The following is a 15208-nucleotide window of genomic DNA, read 5'->3' as shown; positions in this document are numbered from 1 at the left end:
AGTACCAGGGTAAAGTTAAAATTCATGAAACATGATATACCCTGGCCAATGAATGTGTCACAACAAATAAAGTATTTTGACTCCTACAGGCAGCAGATGACTGGAAAGCCCTTACTTAATACCACATTTAAACCAGAGGCACATCCAGGAATTCTGTAAAGGGAGGGGGGGCAACTTACATTTCTGGTTCTACTTCCAGGTTTCATTTCATTTTTTCCTTTGTATTTCTTTTGTTTTTAAAGAAAAATAAAGGGGGCATGTGTCGGTTGTGCCCCCCCTCCCCCCTCCCCCCCCCCCCCATCCGCCCCTGTTTAAACCACTTTCCAAGGGGCCTCAGCAGTCGTTTACCTGAAACATTGTAGTGTGCTATGGGATATTCTCCACTTTCCCCCTCCATATTCTAGTCTTGTTCATTTCAGTCCCAGCCCTGGTGAACATGAAGACTATCAAACTTCATTCTCCTGTCTCATTATGTCACACTATGGACCTCCTCAAAGTTTTGCTACTGTCTATTTCGTGCTGTCACCTTCTGCATTCACCCCATTTTACGTCTCACATTTATCCCGTTTTGTTTACAGTGACCTGAAACATGATTGCCAATATATTAAAATATAAGTTACCTTTGACCTTGACTTTGGACCTGTCACCTTATCCTTTAATGCAATTATTGTCTACTTATTGCTCTCTTTCTCTCTCCCTCTCTCTGTAATCTAATTCTGCTTTACCTGGACATTCCTGGCTGAAGGTGCACTTGGGACTGTAAGGTTCAGCCAAAGTATTATAGAATGCCCTTTGCCCTTGACCCTTCAATGCAATAAATGGCACACAACTGACTACAGCTATATTCGTGTCTATTCATCTGACAATATCAGTTCTACAAACTGTCATCCTCTCAATGCTTGATGATTGTAGCCAATTTAGTCAAATTTTAGCTACCAGTTCCAAAATGTGATAAAGTTTACCAATAACATACATGTTTGATATCATACAACACATAATGGATGCTGGATGGTATATGATGATCCAAACAGCTGACTTGATCCATTTGGCTCAAATTGACAGTTACTATTGCATCAAATTCTTTCTACATGTACAATTGTACATGTATGTGCCTTGTATAGCTACAGTTATCAGACAAGTACATAGATCTACATATTTCATGTAGCATACCAGGCAAAGTATAATGACAGTCTACAAATTTCTTGTCATTGGTATGGGTGTGTGGTAAAGAAAACAAATAAAATCAAGAATGCTAGAAATACGAAATGTGGCATTAGGATTCATAATGTTACACCAAACCCCCAAACACTATATGACTTGACCGCTAATTGAGTGGAGACAAACCAATCAGCTTAGCACAGAAAAGGAGAGTAAGTGTGAAGAGTGAAATCCTACTTTAGGTGTCACCTCACCAAGTACTCTATGCCCATGAGCTGGGACACCAGTGCACCCATCAGGCTCTTCAGTGTAGTGCAGTCCTTTGATGTCAGACTGGCCACATGAGGGCTCACTCTTTCATGGAACACAGAGGTCAACTTGTTGAAAATATCATGGTGATCTGTGACATTCACACCTGCATGGCATAAACACAGTATACATACAGCTTATGAACATGTTTTACTGTACCCTAATGCAGGTGAAAAGAAAATGCAACGTTATGGTCAGCAACTGTAAATTGATCCCTGCAGTCATGTTGTGAATGACCACGTTTCTGTGGCAACTCACATAACATCATGAATATCTCCATACCTCACTTCTTTGAACAGACGACACATAATCAAAGATTAATCCATTGATAAAAGGGCACACAAATCAAATGCATTGTGTACAGTAAAGCACTAAATTTCCAACATTTTTCACTGTGAGACAATGCTAGAAAAGGGCTAAAGATCATGATGTAAACACTCGTTTTGTTCTCCCAAAGCAACCCTTTCGTATCAACTTGTTTGATTTCTGTATGTTTGATCTCCTACTCCATATTCTTTTAACTAATGATCTTCCTTGATCTAGAATACTGGTTTTCAGTAGCGGATCCAGAGGTTAAAACAAAAGAAATAACAAGAAAAATAAGTTGGGGTGCATGCGCCCTCATTTCATTTTGCAAAAGCGCCTCCCCATTTCGGAATTCCTGGATCTGCCCCTGGTTTTGGTATATTAAACTGAAACCTTGTTTCTTGGAGCCACACATTTCTTGCATTAAATCTAAAAAATCACTTTAGAGTACCGGTATCCAGTGAAAGACTGATGATTTTGTGGCCTTGTCCTTGACCTTTCATTGAGTCTTCAACAAATTACTACTTCAAATAACCCTTCAAGCAACAAATAACTGCTCAATAATCACATGACACTATTCCGTCATCATTCATGCTTGCATTAGGTGTACAGAAATTTCAGGTAAAATAGTTCTTCAATTTTGCACTAATAGTTTTTGTTTTGCAAAAAAAAAAAAAAAAAATGCTGTGAGAGTCACTACTCATGAATCTAAAGTGACTTGAATTCTTGACACAAACACTAACCTGTGACAAATGAAATCTCTACACAAACACTAACCTGTGACAAATGAATTCTTGACACAAACACTAACCTGTAAACAAATGAAATCTCTACACAAACACTAACCTGTGACAAATGAATTCTTGACACAAACACTAACCTGTGACAAATGAATTCTTGACACAAACACTAACCTGTAAACAAATGAAATCTCTACACAAACACTAACCTGTGACAAATGAATTCTTGACACAAAACACTAACCTGTGACAAATGCTGCTGTTGGTATCTCTCTTTGCTGAAATTTAGAGTTGCTTCCTGTTGGCTGAAAATCCAAGTTGAATCCAGCCTGAGCATTTTTGATAAAGCTGAGGAGGTCATCAAATATCTTCCTGTTTACCTCTGTCTGCAACACCTATCATAACAACGAGAACAACAACAATAACTCAATGAATATGATTAATTTCCCCATCTTAACCTAAGAGAGTTAGCTCATTCCTCAATGTTCCTTTTTTTTTTTCTTTTTCACTGAACAAAGAAATGGGTTTACCATGGCAATGCGTTGTTCAACACTGACAAAAGATGTGTTTTGCTCATCTTTAAACTACATGTACAGTGGTCGTATGTGCCAAATCTCATGTCAAAGTTCAAACACTGGGGTAGTTAGTGCAATCCACTATATCTTTGTGATTTTTATTTAAACATATTGTTACCATGGCAACACATTATGTGACAATGATAAAAGATGAAGTTTGCACAACTTCATTTCATAGCTCTAGGTCAAATTTCAAGGCAAATGCTTGAAAGGGAGTTGGCTCAATCCACAGTACATTTGTATGCTTTACATGAAAAAAAAAAATTATGTTAACATGGAAACATAATCATTGTTCCGCATTGCAGAAAAATATGCTTGGCACGGCTGAAATTTATATTTGGGTAATTCCATTAAAAACGGTCCAACTGGTTAAATACCATTTTTATTAGTTTCATCATGCCATTGCTTACAAAGTACGAGTCTACAGTAATTTCACTCTTATTGTTATTGAAGGCAAATAAAATTTGCTACAAATACTGCATACATTTTCACAAACAAAAAAAGAAAGTACAAAATCATGACATCTATTGGCAAAATTGTGTGACATTTTTACTGTAATACCATTTTGACAGATTTATTTACAAAGTACAGTTTATTGGTGGATCAATGATTTTTCATGGCTTAAAAATGATAAAAGACAAGTTTTGAATACTATAAACAAAAATCATGCATCAAATGAAGATTTTTTTGAATGAGTGAATCTCAAGAATTAAGTTCCGCATGTACGTTAGGCCCTAAGATTTGGTGTCCCCAAAATTGATTACACAACCCACAAGGAACCTTAGCTTATAAGGGTGGAATCCATATATGTTGGACTGTTTGTTATTTTGGTGACACGCACATAGTTTTAAAGATTTTGAAAAAAAATTGGGTGAAAGAAACAACAAAATGAAAAGTATGACCAATTGTAATTTTCACAAATGGCAGCCCTGCTTTGGTGTTCCGTGAAATATTACATCAGGGCTTATTGATAGCTCATGTTTTTGTTTTATTACAATGATAATACAATAATAATTGCACCTCATTTGCATATTTTATACAATGTAGCTGTGGTTTCTTGACATTGTCAGTGTTAATTTGAAAAACAAAACAAAATGCAGAATAAAAATTTGGTGTCCCACTTAGGCCTACACCAGGAATCTCCGAGAATCTTCTTTCCTGGCCCATAATAGGGGTTGTGTGACTCTTGAAAAGAGTAGTTGATTTTCTGTATTTAAAAATGACCACATACATTGCAACAAACATTACGAAACTAGTGTAAACTAGACACTGAGATGCCAAAATGGAAGGATCCCTTGTGTACGTGGCCACCACAGTGTCCTGCTGACACAAGGAACCACGTTTTTACTCCATACACTGCACATTTTGTATGCTGACATGCTTCATTTCTAGTTTGGAATGTTAGTTTTCTCTCACTTTTGAATGGACTTACTAAATATGTTTTTTAAGATATGTTCAACAAAAAGCTGATTTTCTGATTTTATTGTCAAAATAAACATGTCACTTGGTTACTTCATGTATGAAATTAACAATTTGTCAAATGTGCCAAAGCTCAAGTCAAATGCTCAAAAACAGAGGGAGTTAGCTAAATCCACTGAAAATTTGCATGATTTAATAAAAAATACTGTTATTATATGGCAATATATTGTCTGACGATGACAAAATATGAAATCTGCACATCTATGTACTACAGCAATCACATTGTGCCAAATTTCAAGTCAAATAATAAAACGTTGGGGAAATGAGCAAAATATACATTTTTGTGTGATTTTCATTTTAAAAATACTGTTACCATGGCAACACATTGTAAAAAATGAAAAGGGATGGCATACCTGCCAACATTTCAAGATGAAATATCTTACTCGTGGATTGCAAAAATCTTATTTTATATGCAAACTGAAGTGAAAAATCTTACTTTCGGTCAAATCTTTAGAAAATACACACGAAAGGTATATCTAAATATTTTTTGAATCTGATTTTTCTGACAGAAAATCTGATTTTGCTATTTTTAACGTAAAAAAAATCTTATTGAATCTGATAAAATCTTACTAGTTGGCAAGTATGGGATGGAGTTTGCATCAAGATCACATGTGCCAAATTTCAAATCAAATGTTCAAGAAATAAGGGACTGAGGCAAATCCACAATATTTTTGTATGATTTTCTTTAAGAAGTGCTGTTACAATGGCGACAAGTTGTTCAACAATGACAAAAATAAAGTTTACACATCTACCTACTGTTCTGGTTATATGTGCCGAATTTCAAGTCAAATGATCAAAATCTGAGGGAGTTAGCACAATTCACAAATCTTTTGTATGCCTTATTTTTATATATAATTGAAAAAAAAAATGTTATTACCATGGCAACACATTATCCTGCACTGCTGAGAGATTCAATATGCACATCTGAAACTAAGATTGGTGGAATGTGCCAAAACCTCAAGTCAAATGCCCTCCAAATGAGAGAGTAAGCTAAATCCACTGGTAATTTGTATGATTTTCATTTAAAAAAATGCTTTTACCATAGCGATATACATGTATTGTCCGATATTGACAAAATACAATGTATACAGTTTGCACACAAGTTACAGCAATTACTTAGATGTGCCAAATTAGAAGTCATCTTCTAAAGAAAAAAAAATGCTGTGAACTTATTTCATACGTAATTTTATAGAAAGCTGTTGAAATAAAAATACTGCTTTACCTTCCATGTGCATATGCTGCGCTTATTGTGTGTGTGTATGTGTGTGTGTGTGTGTGTGATAGGTCATCTCATCTGATTTTCATGTATACTTTGTGTAATACCTAGCATTTTTTTGACGTCTTTATATGTGATCTATAAATTATGTTGTACCTTTTCTTTTGTTTATGATGTATTTTTCTTTAAAGATGTGAAATAAAGTTGAATTGAATTGAACTGAAATGAATTAAAAAAAAAAAATATTAAACTTAGACAGTATAAAGGGAATTATCTTTAACAATAGCCTCTAATTTTTTTTTTCTCACAGTAAGAATACTTGGGTTTTCAATGCAATATGTGATTGCATTCTTTTGCCCATATGTAAAAAGGAAAAATAAATACAAGTGTCATAATTTTCATTCCAAGTTTGTAGAAAACCTACCTCAACATCTTCACTGATTAGATCCCACTGTACCTCACAGGTTTCATACCGTAGCTTGCAATCCTTGTTTGTGTCTGCCTTATTTTCAGGAATGAAATAGTCACCTACATTTCAGCCACAGTAGGAGACAAAACAATAATTGAAACTTCACATGTTATGCTGCATAGCTTAAATCAACAAAGTACTAGTACTTGCATGTTACTTTTATAGAGAGCAGGGTTCGAAATTGGCGATGGTCTGCTGGCTATTGGCCACCCGAAATCACGTCGGACTAGCTAAAAATCGAAAAATTCTGAAGTTACTAGTCCGTCTGGCTAGCCAAAATATTGCTTCAGTGTCAAAATTGATTCTAAGTAGTCCGCCTGGCTAGTTAAAAAAAAAGTTAAGTGCGACCCCTGGAGAGGCTGAGTGATAACAAAAATGAAACACTACTAACGTTTAACTACCTCTAGATGATGAAGGCTCATGAATTCTCGGTACTGCCAATACCTACAATGTAGGTGACGTGTGGTGAGCAGCCTTTTAGATACATAATGGGATAGCTCTGAGGACAAACTGGCTGCATTGTATGCACTAAAGTCATGTTATGCCTATTGACCGATTCGGGTTCGTTGAGGGCAGCAGACAATTTGTGGCACTGGGCACAGCCATTAGCTCATTTTGCAGTGTCCCAGCCTACCCCCCCCCCCCCCCCCCCCCCCACACACACACACCCCACGGGCAACATGTTTATCGTGCACTTGTAACAAAGTTCGCACACTAAGCAAGCATTCGCGCACTCAGTACAAGACGCCTATTGGCTAAAGCAACCATGCATCAGTTTTTCATTCCGTGCGCGTGAGAGGGGTGGGGGAGTGGGAGGGGGGGTCGGCTGAACCACCACAGTAATGGCGCTGCCCATGCCGATAATACACAAACTGCCTCACAGAATTGGTCAATATCCAGGGGAATTTTTGTTTTTGTTGAACACTGTTGTTGAAGATTTCTTCGCTTTCCATCATGTGACCAGCACATTGAAGCCTTGCATTAGTGAACCATGACTCTAGTGACTGCAAATCAGTAAAGTTGAGAAATTGAAAACTGCTTTTAGGTGAATTTGTAATGAAACTACAGTAGAATTATCACTGGAGGTGATTTATACCCCTGCCCCTAGTGTTGCTTTTTATAGTATACACTTTTTGCCATTGTCAAAAAATGTGTCTGGCATGAACACATGTGGTGTCTCGCACAATATTTATACATTATCATACAAACAAAATGTGACCACAGTTGCTTGAGTGCTATGGTAACAGTTGGTTCCACAAGGTTTGGGTAAAAAGTGTGGTTACCATAGCAACACATTGTCTGATACAAGCACAAGGGACATTTTGCATAACTACACTTAAAGACCATCATACACACCAAATTTGACCTTCATAGCTTGAATGGTTTATTTTGATAGAAAAATGAGTGGTTACCATGGCAACAAATTTTCCTTACACTACTTTATACGCCGTTATTTTCGCGAATTTTGCGAGCTTCGGGCTGATCGCGAAATTAAAGACAGGCGAAAATATTACCCCGTCATATATGTACAAATTGATGACAAAATGCATCCAACGCTGGCCGGACCAGAACGCGGCTGTTACATTGGCTAGTACGTACACATACTATATTGTATGTATGCTACGGTGCTACCAAAGAGGTTCTATGAAAACCTCTTTGGGTGCGACCGCGAAATGTGGAAGTGTAGTACGATGCTAAACATGCATTAAAATGTGCAATATCCGTGCTACTTTACCTTACGCGAACGAACATCGGCTCGACGTGGTTGGGTACACGGGTGAGGCCTAGGGATACATGTAGCCTGACCAGACGCCGTGTGCGCAGGGCCGTGCAGACGCCATGCGCAGCTAGGTGTAGCTAGCGCGACACTATGTGTACAGCGACAGGGCCGTGTATATAGAATGCATGCAAAAATTTCGCTAGCGCTAGCGCAGCTCTGAAACTTTGTCGTCTATTTGTTGCAACATTTGGTAGGTACTGAGCACTTGTGAATGCCGTAATTGTTTAATTTTATAAATCTTCTACAGTGTCGTTTCTATTTTCATGTTTTTTGAAAGTCACAATGCAAATGGAAAAACGTTACGAGTACGTTGGCAAGTGTTTGTACGTGTTTCTCGGGCTTGGCAGTAGACCCTACTACTACTATCAATCGCGAATTTAACAACACGCGAAAATGCCACTGATACTGTGATTCGCGAAAATATCTGTACGCGAAAAATTGGCATATACAGTAACACATTGGTGTCTTGCAAAACTACACTTCTAGGTCATGATACATACTAAATTTGACTTTAATGGCTTGAATGATGGAAAAGTTATTTGATCTGCAAGGTTTTGGTAAAATTGTGGTTACCATGGCAACGGTTTGTGTGACAAACACAAAAATTATGTGTTCCACATCTATACCTCAGGGCCATAATGTCTACCAAATTTGATTTCAATTGCTTGAAAACTGTGGAAGAAGTTCATTCCACAGGATTAAAAAAAAATGCCATTACCATGGCAACACATTGTCCGATACAAATACAAAGGACATTTTGCAAAACTACACTTAAAGACCATCATACACACCTGTCACCAAATTTCACCTTCATAGATTAAATGGTTCAATTTGATACAAAAAGAGTGGTTACCATAGCAACACATTTTTCTTATATTAAAGGCATAATTTACCATTTGCAGATGAAACAAAAACCCAGCATTAGTGCTTCAAAATAGCTTTAAAATGTGAGTTAGGACTAAAAACAACAATGTAAGAATTTGAATCAGCATATTAAGTGTTGTTAAATACACAAAATGTGGACAATAGTTATAACAAAAATGTTTCCAGGCTAAACCGTCTACAGTTACGGTCTATTGAGAATAAACACTGATATCTTCTTATATTTAGGGCTTTATTGCGAAAATTTTATATGGTAGGATGTTTTGTGATACAACAGACCTACACATAAGCATCAAATGTGATATCTTGAACATTTTTTAAATCACCGCTCCCAAAGGTAAACTGGACCTTTAACACATTGGTGTCTTGCATGACTACACCTCCCAATAATCATACATACCGGTACTAAATTTGACCTTAATTTCTAGAATGATGTCGAAGTTATTCAATCCACAAGGTTTTGGTAAAATTATGGTTACCATGGCAATGCTTTTTCTGACAACAGAAAAATTACACATCCGCATGTGTTCCACATCTATGCCTCAAGGCCGTACTACCATAAATGCTACCACTTTGTAGGCAAATTGTTCAATACTAATTCACATCAAATTATCCTGTTACCTTTTTAGACAAGTGGGGCCGTTTCAAGTCGATAAAACATGCAAAAACATGCATCAAATTGCACCATTTACAACAAAATGCAAAAAGTTCTCACCATTGGAAGCCCCTAACCCTAACCCTAACCCTCCCCCTCTCGCTTGCTCCTTACCTGCCCCCCCCCTCCCCCCCCCGTAATGTTTATTAACATTAAATATTAGTAGTATTGCGCTGTTTATTTTTGCATAGTTTACATTATTCATACGCAAACAATGCGCGAAATATGCACAGAATATCAGTGATCGTTTGCGAAAATGTTGCCGCTATCAAGTTCATAATGTGCGAATCATGCGCGATTCATACAGAATTCATAAATGTGACTGATATATTATCCTTAGTCGTCGCGCACAACCACGAATTTGCCCTATTTGGGGCCTTTGAGTGCCTATGCACTGAAAGTGTGTGGTTTATTGATTTTTTAGTAATATTTCCGTAGTTCTTGCGAAATTCATCGGTGATTTTCATAGCGTAAATCAGCAAAAATTCTCAACGGACAAGCACGCACAATCAATTTCTTGCATAATTCATGCGTCTATGCAACTTTTGGGCAGTGTGACCAGGCCTAGAGGAGGTGGTATCTGCGTCCTGTATAGGTTTGCTGCGCGTTGTGTTGTCAATGACACACACAAATTTATGTCTTTTGAACTGCTAGATTTCACGATTCATCTCACTTCTTCATCTACTGTTCGGGTTTATTGCATTTATCGCCCACCCCATTCCTCTCATCACACCTTCACCTTTACCAGCAACGACTTTCTTGATGAGTTTTTAACTCTCCTCGAGAGTGCTGCTGTTGATGCTCATCCAACCATTCTTCTTGGTGACTTTAATATACATGTAGATGATTCTGCTGATAGTTTCGCTCAGTCTTTTCTCAATGCCGTCGAAGCCTTTGGGTTTCATCAACATGTTAAGGGTGCCACTCACCAAGCAGGCCACACACTTGATTTAGTCTTTAGTAGGAAATCTGAAGATATTATTTCCCATATCACTGTATTGCCATCTTTGCCATCTGATCACTCCGCCATTCTTTCCGCCATTAATCTTAAAGGCCCACCAAATCCTAGAAGGAAAGTAAGCTTTAGAAAGCTTCGCAATATTGACACCAACTCTTTCCGCCAGGATATTAAACAGGCTTTGTTGACTTCCCAGTGTACATCTTGTCCTACAGAAGCAATTTCAATGTATAATGACATGCTGAGTAATCTGTTGGACAAGCATGCCCCTGTTAAAACCGTGACTGTGACAATTAGACCCAATGCCCCTTGGTTCTCTGATGAGGTTAGGGAGGCCAGGAGGCGTCGGCGTCGTGCTGAACGTCGCATGTTGAAGTCCGGCATGCAGACTGACATGGACCTGTATCGTCAAGAATGTGAGCTGTACTACAGTCTGATTACTGATGCAAAGTCCCAGTACCTGAGAAAAGAGATCGCCAATGCTGACTCGAAACGACTATTCAACTTCGTGAAGAAACTGTCCACCCCTTCTGACTCTTCTATTTATCCTGAACACTCATCTGATTCAGAACTGGCGCACAGGTTCAGTATATTCTTCATGAAGAAAATCGATGATATTGTGTCTTCCTTTGTATCTGACGTGAACCATTTGGAGTTATCCGTCCAGGCTCCTGAGAACTCTTTGAACTGCAACATGAGTGAGTTTAATCCAGTCACTGATGAACAGCTTCGACGTCTCATCATGCTATCTCCACCAAAATCTTGCAGTCTGGACCCTCTTCCAACTTGGCTGCTCAAAGAGTGCCTTGATGAGCTGCTTCCAGTTCTAAAAAACATCATTAACACATCATTGTCATCGGGTATAGTTCCAATACCTTTCAAGACATCTCTTGTTTCCCCTCTGTTGAAGAAACCGAACCTAGATCCCGATGTCCTGAGCAATTACCGACCAATTGCCAATCTGCCATTTGTGAGTAAGCTTCTTGAAAGGATTGTGTCTACACAGTTAATGTCTTATGTTGACAGTAATCATCTGCTTCCTACAAACCAGTCAGCATACCGCAACCTCCACTCAACAGAAACTGCCTTGTTGAAAGTGCTCAACGATCTCCTTCTTGCTGTCGACAAGGGCAATGAGGCTGCTCTTCTTCTTCTTGACTATTCGGCTGCGTTTGACACGCTCGACCACACGTTGCTACTACAACGACTTAGTAATGACTATTCCATCACAGGCACTGCCATCCAATGGATCAAGTCATATCTTCAAGATCGCAGACAGAGGGTGATAATCAATGGGACCTGGTCACGTCCTAGTCCTATCAGCTGCGGAGTTCCGCAAGGATCCGTTGCCGGCCCCCTTCTTTTTCTCCTCTACACAGGTCCACTCACCAGAATCATCAATTGTCATCATGGAGTCAACTACGCTATGTATGCTGACGACACTCAAATTTACATAACTATGTCACCTGGCGACAGGATTGCTGCTGTTAATTCACTGAGAGAATGTCTCAACGACATCAAAACCTGGTCCACTGCCAACAGACTCCGTCTGAACGAAGACAAGTCTGAACTCATCCATTTCTCTTCACAGTTTAGGAGCACAGTTCCTCTACCAGATCTAACTACTCGGGATGGGATTATTAAGGTCTCTGACTGTGTTAGAGACCTTGGCTTTACTTTGGACAAACACTTAACTCTTAAACACCATATCACAAACATTTGTAAGTCTGCATCATGGGGTATTTTCAAAATAGGGAAGATCAGGCGTCTGCTTGATCAATCATCAGCTGAGCGGCTCGTCCATGCCTTCGTCTCCTCCTATCTGGACTACTGCAACTCCCTCCTTGCCGGCCTCCCTCTTTCTCACATATCCCCTCTCCAACGTATCCAAAATTCAGCCGCTAGATTAGTCTCCCTTAGTAGGAGACATAACCATATATCTCCTGTTCTCTGCTCACTCCATTGGCTTCCAGTACATTCCCGTATTACTTTCAAGATCCTACTTCTGACGTACAAAATCACACGTAATCTTGCACCCATATATCTTCAAAACCTAGTCTCTCTCCGCTCCTCCTCTTCTGCCAGACCCCTCCGTTCATCTTCCTCTCTCCAATTACTTCATGGCCCACGTACAAAAACCCGTTATGGTGACCGAGCCTTCTCTTCCATTGCTCCCACTCTTTGGAATAAACTTCCTCTTTATATTCAGAATGCCTCATCTGTCGAATCATTTAAAATTCTTCTTAAAACTCACCTGTTTAATCAGCTGTAATATTTTTTTTTTTTTTTTTCTGGAGGCGCACACAGTTATCAATTATTGTACCATTGTATCACATGTATTTTTCTTTTCTTTTCTTTCTTCTTCTTTTGTTACTGTTAACGTTAATTTTGTTAATGTTATTGTGTTTTCTAGTCTATTTGTATGAGTAGCAAAGTGCGCTTAGAAACGTCAGTATGAAGCGCCATATAAATGCAATTATTATTATTATTATTATTATTGAGGGTCGGGACTTGGCCGGGGATTTCTATGCAAATATGCCCGGCTTGTCGGGGACTTGGCCGGAGATTTCTGCACAAATATTGCCCGGACTGTCGGGGAATTGGCCAGGGATTTCTACTTCAATTTTGCCCGGCCTGCCGGGGACTTAGCGGGGGAATTTCCGTGAAAATTTTGCCCGACCTGTCGGAGACTTGGCCGGGACTTGGCGAGGTGGTGTAACATCCGAAAATTGCAAGCGAAATGCAAGTCCCGGCCATCCCCGGGTATCCAGGGGCCGGGACTACAATTGACAAGTGCATGATCCAAACATCAAATTCTTTGTTAATCAATTATTACTGATTATTCTTTATCATGAACTTTTATTACTAATCTCCTGCTTGATGGGATTATCTATTATTCAGCGAAACAAATGATGTTGGTTTGTTCTTAAACTCAAAATCTACTGCACCGTGCAATACCGACCTACCTGACAACATGACAGAATAATCGGCATGCAGCAGTCACTCGAAGAAGAAGAAGAAGAAGAAGAAGAAGAAGAAGGCGAAGAAGAAGAAGAAGAAGAAGAAGAAGAAGAAGAAGAAGAAGAAGAAGAAGAAGAAGAAGAAGAAGAAGAAGAAGAAGAAGAAGAAGAAGCAGAAGAAGAAGAAGAAGAAGAAGAAGAAGAAAACGAAGGGCCATGGACGGATGAGCTAACATAAATTCTAACATGTGGGACTGAATTATTCAGCTCACTTACCCGGAGCGAGCGGCTCTCTCTTCCTCTTTGACTTGAATACAAAGCAGCCCTGTAAGACACAAAATCGGTAGAATAGACCATAATCGATGCATCTGTCATTGTGGGTTTATGTTTTCTGAATAAAAAGTATCTACTCTACAAACCTTTGAAATCGAGCTGGTCATTCCGCTATCCCCACATGAGACCCCCCGGTTTGCCATGCTCAGTTTTGGAGTACGCGCCACCAAAGATCGTATGATATGCGTACACTGTGATCCATAAAAGACTGCCAACTCTCGGTCAAAAAGTGAAACGAGGAGTGCGCCAACTGGCGTTCAGCGGGATAAATTTCAGTGGGTGAAGTTTCCATGTGATCATGGACCTAACAGATGTGATCCAGCTATAGGCCATGTGCGTCAGTGGTGCCTGAGCATGCACTTTCGCGATATGTTTGTGTGAGACCAAACAAGACAGGCTATAAAGACAAGAAAGAATGAATTTTCTGTAGATCTAGAGAATTCTGAGTAAATATAGTGCATTAATCTGCAACAATAGCTACACCAAACCATCAACAGGTTCATCATTATTTCGATTTCCAAGTTTCCAAGTTGGGTAGTAGGTTCCTATACTCTTATTATATTAAACAGTATACTAGTATAATAGCACCGACGTGCAGCCCTCAGAATTAAATTTGATCTTACGGGGGGAGGGGGTGGTATTGGAGGAGGATGTTCCCCCCCCCCTCCCCGTGAGAACTTTTTACACTTTGATGTTGTAAACGGTGCAATTTGATGTATTTTTGCGTGCTTTATCAACTTAAAACGGTCCCATGAGTGTAAGTAAGGTATAATATCTATTCTAATATAGATCATTTTTGAACGCAATTTGCCCCAAAAATGTTACCATTGAAATAAATTTATTGTATTACGATGAATATCAGGAACGCTGTCTGTTCAGTAAACAGAAAAAGCATGAAAACGAGGGTGTAGGAGGGTTCGGGGTATATCTCCTCCAACAGGAGGATGATTTTGCATTTTCAGACGTGAAATTCAGCGATCAGGTGCAAAACCTTTGGTGAAATACTTACATTTTTTTCCGCAAAAAAGAAATCAAAAGATAGATGAAGCAAGTAAATAAGTGGTTTTTTTTTCAGGGAAGTGTTAAAAGCTAAATCACGAAATTTAGCTCTTATTCCGCTTGTGCATCATCACTGTGTATATATATATATATATATATATATATATATATATATTATATCAAGGTCTATAGGGTTTGGAAAGGAGTGCCCCTTCCCACATCCGACGGAGATTTTGCGTTTTTAGAATTGAAATAAAGCGATCTGAGGCACACTTTTTTGTGTGAAAAATTCGGAAATTGTCATGGAGGGGACCAAGCAGAGGGAAGGTGGCAAGATACGTCTCCCATATTCGAGGTAGCTTTTTCATTTTTAGAGCTATAATTCAACG

At 38.9% G+C, this 15208-nt stretch overlaps 1 protein-coding gene across 1 annotated transcript in view; it reads right to left on the bottom strand.

Annotated features, from left to right (window-relative positions):
• The window catches only part of LOC139732277 (origin recognition complex subunit 3-like), a 31722-nt gene extending 17759 nt beyond the window's left edge, over window positions 1–13963 (bottom strand). Inside the window, exons 1-5 of the mRNA XM_071643149.1 lie at window positions 13907–13963; window positions 13764–13812; window positions 6208–6311; window positions 2758–2908; window positions 1413–1573 (exon numbers count right to left, since the gene is read on the bottom strand). Coding sequence (XP_071499250.1) covers window positions 1413–1573; window positions 2758–2908; window positions 6208–6311; window positions 13764–13812; window positions 13907–13963 — 522 coding nt within the window. The remainder of the gene's footprint in view (window positions 1–1412; window positions 1574–2757; window positions 2909–6207; window positions 6312–13763; window positions 13813–13906) is intronic.
• Window positions 13964–15208: the final 1245 nt, after the last annotated feature.

The sequence above is a fragment of the Diadema antillarum genome, unplaced genomic scaffold (assembly GCF_040938485.1).
Source record: "Diadema antillarum isolate AM-2024a unplaced genomic scaffold, OU_Dant_1.0 seq00000409_RagTag, whole genome shotgun sequence".
Taxonomy (NCBI): domain Eukaryota; kingdom Metazoa; phylum Echinodermata; class Echinoidea; order Diadematoida; family Diadematidae; genus Diadema; species Diadema antillarum.
The sequence above is the reverse complement of the archived record's forward strand: the minus strand, read 5'-3'. Positions and strand labels throughout refer to the sequence as shown.